General features: G+C 40.7%; 2 protein-coding genes across 3 annotated transcripts; both read right to left on the bottom strand.

Annotated features, from left to right (window-relative positions):
* Positions 1 to 144: 144 nt before the first annotated feature.
* c7h5orf34 (chromosome 7 C5orf34 homolog) lies at positions 145 to 5,006 on the bottom strand. Its single transcript, XM_012830608.3, has 12 exons — positions 4,508 to 5,006; positions 4,330 to 4,419; positions 3,617 to 4,227; positions 3,316 to 3,411; positions 3,066 to 3,186; positions 2,631 to 2,722; positions 2,451 to 2,520; positions 2,166 to 2,324; positions 1,926 to 2,047; positions 1,661 to 1,777; positions 1,420 to 1,460; positions 145 to 1,341 (listed from the first exon to the last, which is right to left on the bottom strand). The coding sequence occupies exons 1-12, from the start codon at positions 4,706 to 4,708 to the stop codon at positions 1,142 to 1,144; spliced, it is 1,920 nt and encodes a 639-aa protein (XP_012686062.1). The 5' UTR covers positions 4,709 to 5,006; the 3' UTR covers positions 145 to 1,141.
* A 108-nt stretch (positions 5,007 to 5,114) lies between these two features.
* On the bottom strand, positions 5,115 to 11,899 carry paip1 (poly(A) binding protein interacting protein 1). 2 transcript variants are annotated; one of them, XM_012830600.3, is made up of 11 exons: positions 11,489 to 11,899; positions 10,518 to 10,678; positions 10,044 to 10,241; positions 9,552 to 9,664; positions 9,339 to 9,450; positions 8,702 to 8,827; positions 8,148 to 8,254; positions 7,679 to 7,796; positions 7,249 to 7,303; positions 7,067 to 7,139; positions 5,115 to 6,177 (listed from the first exon to the last, which is right to left on the bottom strand). In XM_012830600.3, the coding sequence occupies exons 1-11, from the start codon at positions 11,694 to 11,696 to the stop codon at positions 6,087 to 6,089; spliced, it is 1,362 nt and encodes a 453-aa protein (XP_012686054.1). In that variant the 5' UTR covers positions 11,697 to 11,899; the 3' UTR covers positions 5,115 to 6,086. The 2 variants fall into 2 exon arrangements, with proteins under 2 accessions (XP_012686054.1, XP_012686053.1); XM_012830599.3 differs by having other exon boundaries at positions 7,679 to 7,799; positions 11,489 to 11,894.
* Positions 11,900 to 12,302: the final 403 nt, after the last annotated feature.

Here is a 12,302-nt window from a genome sequence, read left to right as displayed (position 1 = left end):
GTTTGTCATTAAACCACTTACTTGGAATTCACCCAAGATCTCAACTCATACACAGAGGATAATCTGTAGCAAACTTTAGTTTTGGACACTAATGTTCACAGCTTTTTGCAGTATGCAATAAGATATGAGACATTTCTTAGGACACACACTGTAAACATCTGTTTTATTATCTCATGTGCAAATAACTGTAAATATGGTGAAATCTATAAGTTACAAAATGAATACATAAGTACACAAAAAAGTGTACCGACATGTATTTCATTCTACACAATGGCACCTCTACAGGCAGGACAGGTCATTACATAAATGATGCTCATTCTACAAACCAAATTTATTTTGAATTCCTAAACTTTCGCTTTTTATTCATCAAACCATAGGCACCTTATATATATATATATATATATACGGTCACAAAATATGATCTAAGTTGTTATAAAGAGGAATTGCAATGGAATAAGAAAAGTAGAATTGCAATGACACAGGAATAACAGAACATTCATCCTAATGCAACGTACAAATGCACTGCACTGTGCTGGTTTTACCTGGTTTAGTCTTTAATTGTTTTAATATAGAATTTTTTTTTTTAAAACACAGCAAACGTATATGTTCAATGTTGTATGTGATGGAAGAGTGTTTCTTTACTCATAACAATCCTAATAACTAACACCATCCTAATCCATATAACTGCGCTAAACCATGCTTAATGTAACACCAGCAGTAACCTTTCACATATCCAACAATCTTATTAGGCGCTCTATTTAAGAAACTTTAACTAAGTGCACTCACCATGATGTAGTCAACAAGAATTTGAACGCAGGATAAGTTTGAAAATAGCCAGCGTAAGTGGTTTAGCCACTCTCTTCCTCTTTTCATCTTCCTCTGGGGGGGAAGGTTGTGTTACAAACGAAAGAAAGTGACCATGAACCGCGAAAAATGAAAAATTGGTAAGATAATCCATTCTGTTCTATCCCAGGACCACAGTCTAATTACAAATGACAAACAACTGACATTCTTCATCCTTCACTCGTGTCTTCAGCGCTAAGACACGTGGTGTCCAAGGACAGTACAGCCCAGTAAACACTACAGCCACGTTCATCTCTTCTTCACACAATAGATCTTGCAATTATGAAATACCCCTTGTTCACGCTGGACTACTGCTGGCATACTCTTTGCGCGAAAGTAGAGTCTCAATGTCCTTTATGGCTTTGGAGGTTTTCTGTAGGGCCTCTGAGATGCTGGTCTCGCTGACAGTGTAAGTGGTGCCACTAGCGGTCGTGGAATCCTCACAGGGCACTGGAGAGCTTCTGTGAGTTCTGATGAGGTGGCTGTTCTCCAGCAGAACTGATGGCCATTTGTTAAAGAATGTTCATCTCACTGACTAAATACCAATTATGTAAATCAATACACATTTAAGGATACAGTTTAATCTTTTGATTTTTTCCAGTTCTGCTACCACGGATCTGAAATGAGATAGAACCGAGAGACATCAGCAGAGGTCCAACACAACAGAAGAGTTTGGCTCTGAATTGCTCCAACCTCTAGCAATTAATTCAGCAGACTGACAAAGATAAAGTATCAGGGGTAGAGCTAAATAAAAAATGTCAGCTAGACGTAATAATACAAGTAATTAATAACATGTTGTGGCCTTTAAGACAGTTACCTGCTTTGTGTTGTTTTGTTACTCTGCACCTGGACAGATTCTGGGGAACAAGCCTGACCCAAGCTGGGACATGTCTGTTGAACCCAACAACACCATTCAGCTGAAACTGACAAATATCTGGTAACAGACAAGAGAATACAGTATATGAATGCATACTCGAAAATGTGAAGTAACTGCAACAACAACAACTGATTGTAAAACAATCAAAGAATGAAACCAAAAGAATGATTAATAAAAGAAGAAAAATAATTATGGAAACATCTACTTGTGATACAGCCCTGGGGTCTCTGCTTGTAACAAGAGTTGTTGCCCATTTAGCAAAGTCAGCTGACACCAGCTACAAGGCTGCTGTACTTCGGGGTACATCTGGTGAGCCAAACCAAGTTTCTGTAACAGGTTAAATGAAATGTGTCCACATCATAGAAGCGTTCCACTGTATACTTTACATTATATTTAAATATCCGTACATGAACAGGCAAAGTGAGGGATTGTGTGCTTCGTTTACCTGTGCTGGTGTGTTATTGCCAGTGTTCCACATTGTGTACACTTTGACTCCATCCAGAAAAATTATTTCAGCGCTCCCATCAGAAAATGCCAGAAAATGACCCCAGTCTGGCATGTGTGCTTCCTGGACAAGCTTCAGGGGTTCTGACATGCTTACTTCCTGTGTAGTGGTAATTGTGAGAGATGCCCATGTTAAATCGGAACATGGCATTTTGGAGAAATGTCAACTCATCACACAAATAAAGTGTCATCTTGAGGTTGTGACCTTCCCTACAGAAAGGCTTACCTTCCTCCAACAGCAGTTCATACAGGCAAGTTCCAGAGAGTCCTTGGCTTGGTTGTAACAATCCAAAACCCTATCAAAACAGATATGCAATACCTTTTTTTAAATCACACAATGTTAAAGTCACTGTGATATGTAAAACTTGTGACGGCGCAAATATTTCACATGTTGTCACAGACCCACCTGCTAGCACGGGTCACCACTGAAGGTACAGAGTATTTCTGGCCTGGGATGTCTGGTGGAAGGTTACTCAAATAGTAGGTGCTCTCCATTTTCTGTTAACATATGGTAATTCTTATCAGTATCAACACACCAATCATTGCGCTGCAGAATTTGTGGATTTTGGAGGTGCCTAAAAAGGTCTAATCCCTGCCTAGTAAAGTGGCCTAAGGGTGAGATCATGGTGTGTTGATCCAGATAAAATGGTGACAACCAAAAAATCCAAGAAAGTTTAAAATCAGTGATACAAAGTTGCTACAGTGACATGGGGCAGTAAATGGTGGAGGAATTTGGGGTCATCACATTTCTTCAATGTTTATTTCATGCAAAGTATAATTCCAGTCTAATTTAACTAGAGGCTCACAGCTGACAAATAAGGAAACAAAGCTTATGACCTACATCACCAGGTCCACATCCTGCTTTGTGATGGGTGAAGTAATTCGCCAACGCCCCATTGGATCTTATGACTGACCCGTCTCCTGGAGAAATCTCTATGATGGGAACTGTGCCGCCAATAATTCTGTTTGGCAAACATAAAAAGACACAAAAGCATGAAAGGTACAATTGTCATACAAGGCAATTACACCGAAATATCCCTACTACTCTGTTTGTAATCATAGTTGAGGAATGAACATAAATGTCACTGTACCGATAAGTAACCCCTTGACACCACAGGACTTTCACAAGTTCTGTTGTCATGGCTTCATGTGACTCTTCATTGAACATTGAGGTTCCAGTGTTCCATCTGCACACAGATCCACAAACACACAGACAAACCGTTTATTACCAGTTTCACTTTAAAGTAAACAGTGCTGAAGATTGGAGTTCTGATCTGACATGAGATTTTGGCTATATCAGAACACTTCTTGAGTGTTAGTATAAACAGAAAAGGAACTGCAATAATATCAACAATCTGGTAACTAGAGATAGGCTACTGTAAAAGGTTTGACCTGTGCATGTGAGGAGAGGGGCATCTAAGAGGCAGAGACTCAGGAAGGACAGACTTCACCCGAAGAGTACTATCAGTCTTTTGGGACTGGCTAGTCTTGCTTTTGGATGCCTCTTGTGTCTTTATGCCTTCATTTTCACTGGATTTCCCCCTCTGTATTTCCCAGTGACTGATTGCTAAAGACAGAGGATGATGCCAGTTTGGTGGATAACTGGCACAAGAATAGTGTTGAACAACAGTTGTGAAAAGATGACCATCCCCAGCGCTTGGTTTAACTGATGCCTTCTGTTGACTAGATTCACAACGTTCACAGTCTTTCACTGCTTTGGTCGTTTCTGATGTGGATTGGTGTATAGACGATTCCCCACTGAAGACAGGATGAGTTTTGCTCGGAGTAATGGCAGGCTCTTCTATTAGGTGGGTCAGATGCTTCAGAGTCTCTCTCTGGCTGACCCTGCAGCAGAATTCCACAAAAAACTCTTCCCCAGATGAAGAGAGAATCAGCCTCACATTGCCGTCAGATGAACTCAGGATGGTTTCCCCACCTGGTCCGGTTGTAATTTCAGGAGAGCGTTCTGCTGGCCAGTCAATACCGAGATTTGCAAGGAACCACTAGAAAGAAAAAACAATTTGTTGTCGGCCTCTACCAATCAACTTACTTTCAAGTGACTTTACAAATCTCCGATAGGCAGAATATCATATGAACTTGAATACCTTCCGCTGGACACTGGGAACGAGTTCCTCTGGTAAATACGGATGCGTGCCATACTTGTTCCTGAACTTCAATGCATCCACCAATAAAGCCTGAAAACATTTTAACATCTTAGTATTTACTTAAATACATGGGTAAATAGAATCATCTTCTTCAATCAATTCTGTTCACAGCTCTCACCTTGTATTCACTGATAGCGAATCGAGTTCTCTGTCGCACTCTTTCGCCAGCCTGTAAAGGGTGTGCGCATGGGGGCAGAGCTTTCTCTAATAAAAATTCGGAACCACAAGGGGATACATACAAACGGGACCCATTCGTAAATTGCACATCCACCGACTCGCTTTCATACATAACCATTAACCTTACGGCTGTCATTTCCATACGTGGTAGTTAACTACTCGCAAGCTTACGTTACCTTGGCAGCGTTAGTAGCATGAAAACGACCTTTTAACCTTCTCAAACAGAAAGCTTGCCGACTTAAAGGTCCTGTTATGAGGACCTCTGTCTGTTACGCATATATCTGCTTCAATTATCTGCCTTAATTTATTGAGGTTCAAAACACACTGACACCCAGTTTTCGGTTTCCACGCAAAAAAACAAAACTTCCCGCATCAAAATTAGTAAGTACCGATTGGTCCATTTTCTTCTTCTTCAAGCAGAGCAACAATAGTTGAACAACTCGCGCCACCTAGCGCGGCGGAGAGTCCCACGGAGAGTTGGCCTGAAGCAGGATCATTGGATATACAAAACTTTACTAAAAAAAAAAAATCACAGTAAAGTAATCAGACTCTTTTATAAAGATTTATTGCAGGCAATCAATACTGTAAATAATATTTACAAAACTATAAAATAACATTCTTTTGTATGGGATTCGTATGATGGTATGCTATATAAACAACACCGGGTGTAATTTAAGCGAATCCACCTTGTACATTTTGCAGCTTCTGCTTCTTTAAAACTGGCAAACTGTGCAATTCGGAGCAACGTTTCACAGGTAAGTTTCAAAATTAAAATAACTTATTAATGAATGTAGGCAGATTTTTCTCTTGACCAGCAGTGCCAAAGATTCAAACTGAATAAGGGTTCAGTTAATCCTGAAAAAGAAGAGAAAAAAACAAAACAAAAAAAAACCCACTTCCACTAGTTCAACAACTTTCAAGTTGTCAAACAGTCCCGCACCCAAGTTTATTTTAAACTTTAAAGCTCTCTACTTTTGTCTCTGCATGTCTGAGGGAGTCTGACCACAATGCTGAACTGATTGAGTACCCATCTTAGTGGAGTGTGCTATGCAAAAGGGTAACCCGTCACTGTGGCCAAAACGTTCTTTGGGTGTATGTCTCAATTATAAGCAGTTAGTAAGCAATCTCAAACTACAAACGCACACAGTTGATGATGCTTCTCAGCTGTTTAGTTTAAAAACCTCACTCCACACTTCTCTCCTAGCATGCAGCAGAGACAAAGTTCGACAGTCGAAACAAATAATGAACTTTCCAATCAGTGTCCAACTTCAAACTGTTGGGCACAGTGTAACTGCACGGTGGACGTTGATTGCCGCATCTTAAAAACAGAAATCCCGGCCATTTAAAATCGGCAACATAACCGCTATTAAGTGCTAGATCCACACTGAACTCTACAGAAAAAAAGTGTTTAACTAAAACAGTTTTGTCTTTGTTTTGATTTTTTTTTGTTTCCAGTCGAAAACAATCCAGCAGGTCAAACATAAGATGAGCTTGTCCACAGTCCTTAAAAATATTTCACATTACGATTTCTTTTTTCTCTCTGACTCCAGGCAGAACTTTTCGAACGCCTCTTCAATTTCAGGATCCATCTCCTCGTCATCGGAATCAAAACTGTAATAGAGAAAAATAGAAATGTATTTCCAATCCATAACAAGGCCAAATCATTAGCAAATTAAATGAACACCAAAGCGTTCAATTGATAAATGCAAATAACCTAGGTGATGACAACACAGGCTGACAGTGCTATTAAAAGTGTTCAACTCAAGAACCTCTTCTTCCAATCAAGAATTTCATGTACAGAAAAACAGTGCATGGGAAAGTTCAATTCAGTTAGCACAACTAACTTTCTATGTCAAACCATGAGGTCAGAAAAAAATGGGAATTGTATTGAGTTATTTCTCAACAAACATCTGCCAAACTACAGTTGGAGCTTACTATATTGGTTTGCCTCACATTGCTATGACTCTAACTGAGGAGGTACACTGACGCAGTATTATACTGCATACTAAAGCCATCACAAGAGCTGTAAATGAAGACAATTTTAAAAGGGGCAACTTATCTAACACCGATATGTTAAAGATTCTTTAATTTCTCTGTAAATTTGGGTGTGCACTCCTCCTACAGGAGGTACTGAAAACCACACCTTACACCTGGTGCGCTTCACATTCATGGGTTCAAACCAATGAGAATTGTTTTAACAAGTCCAGGGTTCAGAGCGGGCGAGGGTAGGGCTGATTTAAGCCTGACTAAAGCCTCTTTCTCATCCATTTGCTGACTAATCTCAAACGGGTGCTGGGCTGTGGCCCGTGGGCATTGTGAGCAGGACAATCACATGACCCTAGTCAAGAGGTCCCGACGCGCTGACCTCTAGGGAGTAGGCCCCCAAAAGGTCATGGCATTTCTGCTGTGTGGCACACAGGTTCATTCCAGAAGAGTCCGAGAAGAGACTGCAATTCAGAAAAAAATACAGAGGAAAAAAAAAAAATTTCCATTCACTCACTCATCATTTCCATTTTCTTCATAGTCGTCGTATCCCTCTCGATCCAGGATCTCCTGATACTTCTCTGAATAGTCTGGGTAAAAAAAAAAAAGGAAGTTAACTTGAGCAGGCCTTTTACTTCATTGCCTACTCTTAAAAAATACATTTGACTCAAAACATTCTGACAGTGTGAACTCACTGACCTGGATCTGCAGCTGTGAATGGTGTCCCATCTGCAGTGTAGAATGTGGGTTCATTCTGAAAGGGAGGGAGAGAGGTGAAACAAAAGATGTGATTCAATTCAATTTTATTTATATAACGCCAAAACAATACAATTGTATCAATGCGCTTTAGGGAGCCCTGAGCCTGGACCCCTCAGAGCAAGCACAATGGCAAAAGGGGCAAGGCAAAAACTCCCTGTTAATCAGAAAGGAACCTTAAGCGGAACCCAGCGCACATAAGGGGGGACCCATCTGCTTGAGGTTGGCCGGGAGGAGAGAGGAAGGGGGATGGGGGGGGCGGTGGTTGTGTGGTAGAAGGGGAAGGGAGATAACATGACATTGCAAGAGATAAAGAACTCCAATTGTAATCTTATTTCTAATATAAAACTCACTGCAGCGTTTTCCCCCTTACCATGAAGTAGTTTGGGTCGTTGTCTGGTGTGGCCTCATTGGAGGCAGAAGCACTGAGGACTCGACCCCAGTTACTCGATCTCAGCTCCACCAGCCTCAGCAGCATCTGCTTCACATCCCTACTGGAAACGCATCCATTTTGTATACATTGGCACATTTTCATCAAATCATCTCATAGCCGAGTTCATTTCAGAATATACAGTACACCAAGTCTTTATGTTCCTGGCAGCACAGTATGGCAAACTGAAGTTTGAAGAGTCCTTTGGCATATAATAATAATAATTAACAAATGAGACCATGTGCAAAACAAATAAAGACAAACAATGGTTCTAAACTATGAATAAACTACACTGGCAGCAGCAACAAAAGAGACTAATATTCTCACGCAAGCACAGATTAATTTCAGGTAGAAGGGCAACAGAGAAATGAAAACAGAGATGTTAATACGTTGTTAATAGTTCCCCTCTAACCTGCTGCAGGTAGCATCTAGCACAACATTCTCGATTTTCTGGATGACCTCGTCCATGTCTGACTTCCCGTTCTCCTTCCAGGCATCTTCCAACACAGAACCGGTCAGCTATAACCAAGAAAAGAGGAGATAAGCTCAACTGAGGAATTTATAGAAACCATGAGAAACAGTAATGGGCATGAGTCACAGGGGTTTTTCCTACAGAATTAAACGTTAACTACAAACAATGGTGTGAAAAGTAATGTCTTTTGGGGGTGGGATAATAAAATAAAACCAGACTACTATGTATGTAAATGTAAGCAGAGTGAATTTAATACGAAAAACTGACCATTCTGATCAATGATGATTCATCAAAGGCAAATATGAAAACAAATACACATGCGCAGCTGAGTTTGGTAATAGCTGTGAATTCACTTTAAACTCCTTAACATGCCTACTTCACTATGTGAACCATGTGGAACAGCTCCTGTAGCAGTTGTTTCCAGTAGCTAATGTGAAAGCAGTGTCAAAACTGAATGACCAATGTCCAAAAGGAATGAGACAGAAATGTCAAACCTTCAGCAGTTTCACTGCGCAAATAAGGTTCCCATCCACAGGTTTGGAAAAGAGTGCGATCAACAAATCCTTCAGGGCAGCGAGCAAAATCACTGCTCTGCTTGGGGGGCCTTTAGCACTTTTAACCTGATAAAACACAGTAAACATGCTCTTTACAAAGACATTGCACTGTAACAGTTTAGAGTTTAACAACACATTCACAATATATACTGCCTGAAAGCATGATTTAATGCTTAAAAGGTCCAGTTTACGATCTTGGCGAAAGGCAGTTCGTATTTGAGCTCAATAGCCAATCAAATTACATCCCTCTGTTCTGTGCACCTGAAGCAACGTGATTGGATAGAATTGTTTATGGCTCGTTCCGAGCCACTATGTTTATTTCTCATTTATTAAGACTCCGTACAAACACTGGAGTTCAGGGGGGAAAAAAGTTTCCTGGATTACTACTACTATTTTGTAGTAATATAATGGTGACGTTCTATTTCTTATCTTGCTTAAAAATACATTCTTGGAGGTGTTGTATGGTTGAGCTGATGTATAGAATAAAAAAATAAAAAAAGGCGTTACAGAAGTAAATTGCCTTCGACAGTCAGATAAAATTACAACATGGCAATAACGACAGCAACTAAATATTTACCTCAAGGTTTAAGTACAGCTCTCCCAAGAACAGCACATATGAGTGAAAGCTTTTCTGTGTCTCCTCATTCCCCCGGACTGCCTGATCCCTCTGCTCATACTCAGTTCGACACCTACAGTTCAGTTTACAGGGCAGACATAACAAAGCAACTTGATGACCACAATTATGAATTATTATTTGTAATGATGAACTTTTGTTTCTAAGGCCCATTACCTCTTCAATAAAAGCTGACGAAAATTGCCACTGGCTGGGGAGAGAGCCAGGTTATGGGAGAGGTGATTGCAGAGCCTTGCTCCAGTGTAAGCGAAGTTGGGGATGGATGTGGACTGGCAAAGACAGAGACAGCAGCTGTTATACAAGGGCCTGATACAAATGCCTGCTAATTCAGATTATTCAAGAAATAGACTAAGCAATTTATTTGGCACAAACATATATAAATTCAAAATAATAATTCATATCCAAAAGCCCTTAAGAAGTGCAACTCAGAAACACCTTTGCCGATCATAGGATTATTTTTTATTAGTTAATTCACTGCCAATGTGGTAACATCATAAGGAAAGAAGTGTGTGACATAATGTGTCTCAAAAGTGTATGACAAATTGATGGAAGGTACTTGTGCCCCAGATGCACCAGTGATTTGGAGCTTTCTTTTTGTAATCTTTCAGCATGTACAAAAAAAACTAATGATTTTATGAAGACACATACCTGGGTGTAGATGAGCTCAACCAGCTCAACCAGGGTTACCTCTGCAGTCACCCACTCATTCAGGGTGGCAGTGATGTTGTCAATGTCAAACTCAAATGAACCCGGGGATGAGTTAAGGTGGCTGAGGATTTCTTGCACCAACTCAGCCAGCGTAGATGGAGGGTAGTAACCTTCGTCGTCATCCTCATAATCTAAATCCTTTGAAACACGATTTATGTGTATGGATAATAGTCATAGAACAAGGTTCATCACTTAACATTACATGTAACAAGGTTCTTATTTCACTTATTCTCATGTAAAATTGTGTGGTGACAATTCACCAACATGGAAAATAAAAACAATACATATCTTCTTGAAAATGGATTTGGCTGCACAAGGGAAATGGATGAAAACGCTCTTCACAATTCTCCACCTGAACATTTTAAATAGATAATAGGTTTCATCAAACAACATCTCAGAATTTACATGGATTACCTCGTATGTGTAAGTGGAAGTGGATGGGAAAAACTCCGCTGCGTTCACTGATAGTTTGGAGTTTCCCACTACATCATCTGAGTTGTGCGATTTTAAGGCAGTAGAGCTACTGTTTGGAGTCTGTGTTGAGTTTGATTTGGTTTTAGTCGGTCTTCTGCAGTCTAAAGAGAATAAACAGAAGGCGAAAGGGGAATAAAAAAAACTGAGACACATATAGGGGTGTTAAAAATAGCACACACCTACTTCGGAATTTGACATAAGTGCTAAAATCGTTATTGTGATGAGGTATTTTATTGAATCACGCAATTCCCTATTTGCTGTCTGAAGAGACATCGTCCGTGGTTTCATCTAGAAAACCTGACCTAGAGGGCCATGTGATGGATTTGGCAGAGCAGGTGTAGATTAGCGCCCTCGGTAGTACCTGCTTGCGAGTCCAACTGCCCCGAAAAAATAGTTCATCAAGGGTATTTGCTGAGCTTATGCTGCTGTGTAGGCTACAGCGTAAATGCTAAAACAAACAGCTTGTTCATCACACGTCTGTGTTTTGTGTGTATTGTTGACAAGTTCATTACACCTCATAATTACAATGTCAAATGTAAATTATAAATAGACTTTATGCGTGAACTGCCTGACGCCAGTAGCGCGAGCATGTGAGGTGCCAACGGTGCTAGCAAGCTAACTAGCAGGCTAATTACGCTAGCATGTTGTAACAAACATTAACATAGGTTATGCCACGGACGGCCTGAATGCATTTGACCACACATAGCAAACAGCGGCGATTGTTGCGAAATCCCAACAACCATGACTAGCCACTTGGTCATTCTGGTGTCTTAAAGCACGTTGTCAACACTATAGCTAGCGATAGTAGCTAACTTAACAATAACCACTGCCCCCCACTTTGCTAACTCGCGAATTTAGCCAGTTAGCTAACTCTGGAAGGACTGGCACGAAACAAACAAGCCTAACGTTACCCCCGCCTCCAGAAGCGCTGCCCTCCAACAACGGCGGCGAAGTCCGAGGCTGTCTGAGAGGTTCGCACTGGTTGAAGATGGAAGATTTAGCGTCACCATCTCCTATCTCGGGATGTGGCGGACTGAATACCTCCCCCAGGCCGGGACTGGTGGGCTTTCCTCGGACTCGACCAGCCCCTGGTGTTCGGTCAAAGTTGTCGGTCATCATCCGTGGTTGCGTGAGGAAACCTCAGAAGCACGTTTTTATATCAACATTCACACATTCAAAGACGTTAGGACGATGTTAACGATAGTGATATAGCTAAGCTCTGCTACACTACCCTCATCTCACTTGCATATTTACTATTTCGGCTTCAGCAAAACGAAATTCTGAACCAAGAAAATATTCAGCTTCCTCTGCTTGCCATTTCAAAGGCGGACCCGAAACTACAGCGCCACCTACTGTCTGGAGTAGTAAGAACCCACTGATTGTTTTTATAAAAGGCTTCATATTAGCGGGATGGGCCATAGTGATGTACGCACAGCTGACGGTAAACCTTCCCCCTCCCCCCCCAATTGCCATCTTCGGAGACGCTACAGTAAATTCTACATTTTATGTTAATATAATTCTTCCATTTCAAAGTTGTGATTCTCAAAAGTGATCCACTTCTCAACCAGGGTTACCTCTGCAGTCACCCACTCATTCAGTGCGGCAGTGATGTTGTATATGTATAAGTTGTAATATAATCTAGAGATCTGATTCGGCAAGGCTCCCTAATAATGTGATTATCTCAACAACCATGTAATCAAATAGTAAAATAAGAGCGAATTAAGG

Source organism: Clupea harengus, chromosome 7 (assembly GCF_900700415.2).
Source record: "Clupea harengus chromosome 7, Ch_v2.0.2, whole genome shotgun sequence".
Taxonomy (NCBI): Eukaryota; Metazoa; Chordata; class Actinopteri; order Clupeiformes; family Clupeidae; genus Clupea; species Clupea harengus.
This window is presented reverse-complemented; position numbering and strand designations above follow the sequence as displayed.

What these genes read in the sequence shown, in the direction of transcription:
- paip1 (XM_012830599.3), bottom strand. Translation starts at nt 11,696, where the DNA reads ATGATGACCGACAACTTTGACCGAACACCAGGGGCTGGTCGAGTCCGA. An exon ending in CTTCCACTTACACATACGAG is followed by an intron (nt 10,242 to 10,517) that starts GTAATCCATGTA and finishes CGTGTTTCAAAG; the next exon opens with GATTTAGATTATGAGGATGA. An exon ending in TTGAGCTCATCTACACCCAG is followed by an intron (nt 9,665 to 10,043) that starts GTATGTGTCTTC and finishes TGTCTTTGCCAG; the next exon opens with TCCACATCCATCCCCAACTT.
- c7h5orf34 (XM_012830608.3), bottom strand. Translation starts at nt 4,708, where the DNA reads ATGGAAATGACAGCCGTAAGGTTAATGGTTATGTATGAAAGCGAGTCG. An exon ending in CAGGATGTGGACCTGGTGAT is followed by an intron (nt 2,723 to 3,065) that starts GTAGGTCATAAG and finishes ATATGTTAACAG; the next exon opens with AAAATGGAGAGCACCTACTA. An exon ending in GTGGTGACCCGTGCTAGCAG is followed by an intron (nt 2,521 to 2,630) that starts GTGGGTCTGTGA and finishes CTGTTTTGATAG; the next exon opens with GGTTTTGGATTGTTACAACC.